At 37.7% G+C, this 3,783-nt stretch overlaps 1 protein-coding gene across 1 annotated transcript; it reads left to right on the top strand.

Annotated features, from left to right (window-relative positions):
* The first annotated feature begins 1,140 nt into the window (after positions 1-1,140).
* On the top strand, positions 1,141-3,463 carry LOC114883094 (major royal jelly protein 1-like). Its single transcript, XM_029200515.2, has 3 exons — positions 1,141-1,683; positions 2,049-2,455; positions 2,773-3,463. Exons 1-3 carry the CDS (start codon positions 1,336-1,338, stop codon positions 3,254-3,256), a joined length of 1,239 nt encoding a protein of 412 aa, XP_029056348.2. The 5' UTR covers positions 1,141-1,335; the 3' UTR covers positions 3,257-3,463.
* The last annotated feature ends 320 nt before the right edge of the window (positions 3,464-3,783 follow it).

The following is a 3,783-nucleotide window of genomic DNA, read 5'->3' as shown; positions in this document are numbered from 1 at the left end:
CAGTAGTGAGCAAGTAATGCTTCCGCAGTTTGCAGTCGCGTTGCATGGAAGTCTCAATTTGCGCGTAGAAGACGCTGGAATCGAATGCAAACATGTTCTAATAACCACCGTGGTGTTCGGGAATCCGCACGAAAATAGTTCCTTCAAAGCTCTATTTCAGGTGGGCGTGTACTGCCTTCAAATAGCTGATCCACTTTCGGATCACGCAGCGGCTAATGCGTTCATGACCACATTCGGCGAACATTCGTTATTGACGTACCGACGCGGCCGTTACCAATGCTACTGACAGTTCCTATCTCCATCTATTGAATAAATACTTGGAAATTATATTGTTGTAACTATACAATGTATTTCATAATGCATTAACATGTTCATTTGAATGGCATGTACACATCTCTGTTTATAAGCCATAGGACACCTGTACGAATATTTTCTTAAAGCGATAGGAAAATAGGAAAATGAGAAAAGGGGGTAAGGGATGAAGGAAAAAGGAAAACAGAAAAGAAAGAGGGACATGAGAAATGAGGAAATGGGGAAATCGTGTAATGGAAAAAAGAGATTCTATTTATTAGATTATTTTATGTAATGTAGTTTCTTATCTTTTTCACAGAAAAAAACAACTTACATTGTTCATAAGTTATCTAATCCATGTTCTATGTAATCTATGTTTCAATTTAATTTAATTTAATTTTACAAGACCGTCATCATTATTTTATTTTCAGGTAAAGATATATATTTGAAATTTCAAATCAGGAAGAGGAAATAAGAAAATATTCCTCATGGAAATTTTATCTACTTCCCTATTTTCTTAAGAAATATTTTTCTATTTACAATATCCTATTTTCTATTTCCTCATTTTCTTAAAGAATAAACTCCATAAACATCCCTTACCCCTTACCCATAAATCAGTAATTAGATATCCAAGCTACAACGATGAAAGCATGATAACATTTTTCAAGACACTATCATTTCAACAATGTAGCATTCAGCCAATATACGTAACTCTTTGCTAGTTCATACGCGCAGCCTACAATCATCGAAGATTTTTATCGATGAATTACGGTTGAACAAATGGCAAAAACAGACTGATCCGTCTCGGAAGTATCCAGTTCAAGGTGAGCTACACTTTCGAGCCGTTCGAGCAGGGAAAGTGGTTGGTCTCGGTGGTAGTAATGCCACTGTCAAGAATTCTGCACCGCTTTGTAAAGCAGTTTACTTTGGATCGCGAACCAGATCGAACCAATCCCACTAGTCTGTGAATTTCCACCTATCTGACTGTTCCATAAGCCGTGATCATATGTCGCGACGGAAATTCGGTTTTCTTGTGTATTCGTGATGGTGCGATTATTGAGTTTCATTCTGGCCCTTGGCTGCCTACAGTGCGTTAGGGCCGAAGGGCTCCAAGTTGTATTTCAGTGGAAATACTTGGATTGGGTCTGGCCAAACGTTCAGTTGACGGGAAAAAATTTTACTTTAGGAAATTCGTTTACTCAGGATGTGGATATTGATAAATACGGTCGTGTATTCGTTACCAGTCCTCAGTGGTTGGAAGGAGTACCAATTTCATTGTCTTTGATAACTCCTTCCATTGGATATGGGGGCCCTTTGCTGATACCGTATCCTGACTGGTCCTGGTTCACACCGTACTCTTGTGACAGCATTATTTCTGTGTATAGATTGGCGGTAAATATTGATAGGGCTCATATTAGTAGAATTTTTTGATTGATATATTGATTGAAAATTACCAAATTTGAACTGTTATGATTTTGTTGCTTTTATGTATTATGTTGGCAATTAAATTTGTAATCAATCTACACATATTGCTTTATAATTCTCTACAATTAATGAAAAATTGCTGAAATTTAATAAATAATTTTGTAAAGAAGAAAATGTGAAAATAGTGAATTTAGTTGCCAATCTAATGATCGTTAAAGAGCTTAATTTATTTTTCATTTCTGCTAATAAATAGAATCTCTTTTTTCCATTACGCGACATAAATTCAATTTACTTCGCGAAAAAAAAAAAAAAATACAAAATCGACTGTTCAGATAGACGAGTGCAATCGTTTGTGGGTCGTGGATACCGGCCGCAATGGTGGAAATGCTGTTTGTCCCACGAAAATATTGATCTTCGATCTAGCTACCGATCGGTTGATCCATAAATACGTGGTGCCGAATGATCAAGCACTAGACGGGAAGGCAGCATTTGTTACGCCGATCGTGGATGTCGGAAAAACGTGTCTTGATACTTATCTGTACGTCGCTGATGTTGATCAAAATGGCCTACTGATTTATGACTTGTATCACGATTATTCGTGGCGAGTAAACAACACACCTGGCAACGCTTTCGGCCCGGATGACGATGCCATGAACATCACGATCGCCGGCGAATGGTTTGATTTAACCGACGGCACTCTCGGCATGTCATTGTCGCCGATTGGATTTTTCGACGAAAGGTATTGTCTTCATTTTCAACTTTATTTCACGGTTCGTTATATACAGTCTCCACTGAATGTCACACGTGTTCGTATATTAGGTCTGCTTCGAAGTACCATTTTTCATACCGACGGTCAGTTGAAAATTTTCATTACCCCTTGCAATATAACGAGATTATTTATCTATAATTACATTCTTGAAATTAATATTAGTATTCTATAATATTAATTAATATGGGGCTGTGCCATTCTGGAACAATCACAGCTGTAGCTACTTTTACTAAAATCGTCGGAGAATGGTGTTTAAGCAATTCAGTCACCCGGTACATGGTTTTCAGATACCTGTACTTCAACTCGTTGGCCAGTTATCACGAAAAGTTTACGGACACGTACTCTTTAAAGCAAAGCAAATACAGCGAGCCGAAAGTGTTCGAATCGAATTACAAGCGAGCAAGCCAGGCGGGCGTTCAGGCAACGTCACGAAGAGGGGTAATATTTTTCCAATTAGTTCAATTAACGGCGATCGCCTGTTGGAACATTGAGAAACCATTTACACCGGAGAACGTCGTGATAATTGCTCAAGACGAGGAGACGCTGCAGTACGTGAGCGGCATCAAAGTAATCGCAAACAGCCGCGGCGATGAAGAATTGTGGTTCAACACAAACAGGCTACAAAAGACGATAAATAAAACCTTGAAACCCAGCGAGACGAACTTCCGTATAATCAGAGGGAAGGTTGATGATATTATCAGAGGGACAAATTGCGAGCCTTCCGGCTTGAGACACAGAACGCCGGATACTACCTTCTGGCACCGGATATGAATCAGATAAATTACGTTATACCAATCAAATTTACCTCAACAGTTCCTCCGTACATAAACCTTCATATATACTAACGCGAAATACGTGTGGGTGGTAAAAATATGTGTGATGGTCACCTTTGCAAGTGCAGACTATGCTCAAGTAACGAATAAAAGTAATTTATGTAAAGAAACATTCACTTAATTCACGTAATTTTTAATTAATTAATACACGTTTAAAATTCTATTCTAAATATTATTTTTTTCTGTTATATATAAACTATCACGTTATTCCTATTGACAATTTGAAAGAGTTATCTTTAGTCAGACACGTCAAATTAAGTTTTCCTCTTGCTACCCTAGGTAAATAATATAAGTTTGATATTCAATATTTTCTTTCTCTCTTCCCTTTTAATAATTTAATTTCCACATATGGTTTCATGGTATTCAACGCGTACATACAGAACAACGTTTACCCAACCATCGATCGTTTCCGACATCCAAAACGAACAAGCTTATTACCGATTCCGATTACTTTTTCCACGAAAA

The sequence above is a fragment of the Osmia bicornis genome, chromosome 9, assembly GCF_907164935.1.
Source record: "Osmia bicornis bicornis chromosome 9, iOsmBic2.1, whole genome shotgun sequence".
NCBI classification, from domain to species: Eukaryota; Metazoa; Arthropoda; class Insecta; order Hymenoptera; family Megachilidae; genus Osmia; species Osmia bicornis.
This window is presented reverse-complemented; position numbering and strand designations above follow the sequence as displayed.

Coding starts and splice junctions, on each gene's coding strand:
- LOC114883094 (XM_029200515.2), top strand. CDS start 1,336: ATGGTGCGATTATTGAGTTTCATTCTGGCCCTTGGCTGCCTACAGTGC. Junction 1,684..2,048: donor TTTCTGTGTATAGATTGGCG/GTAAATATTGAT, acceptor TCGACTGTTCAG/ATAGACGAGTGCAATCGTTT. Junction 2,456..2,772: donor ATTGGATTTTTCGACGAAAG/GTATTGTCTTCA, acceptor CATGGTTTTCAG/ATACCTGTACTTCAACTCGT.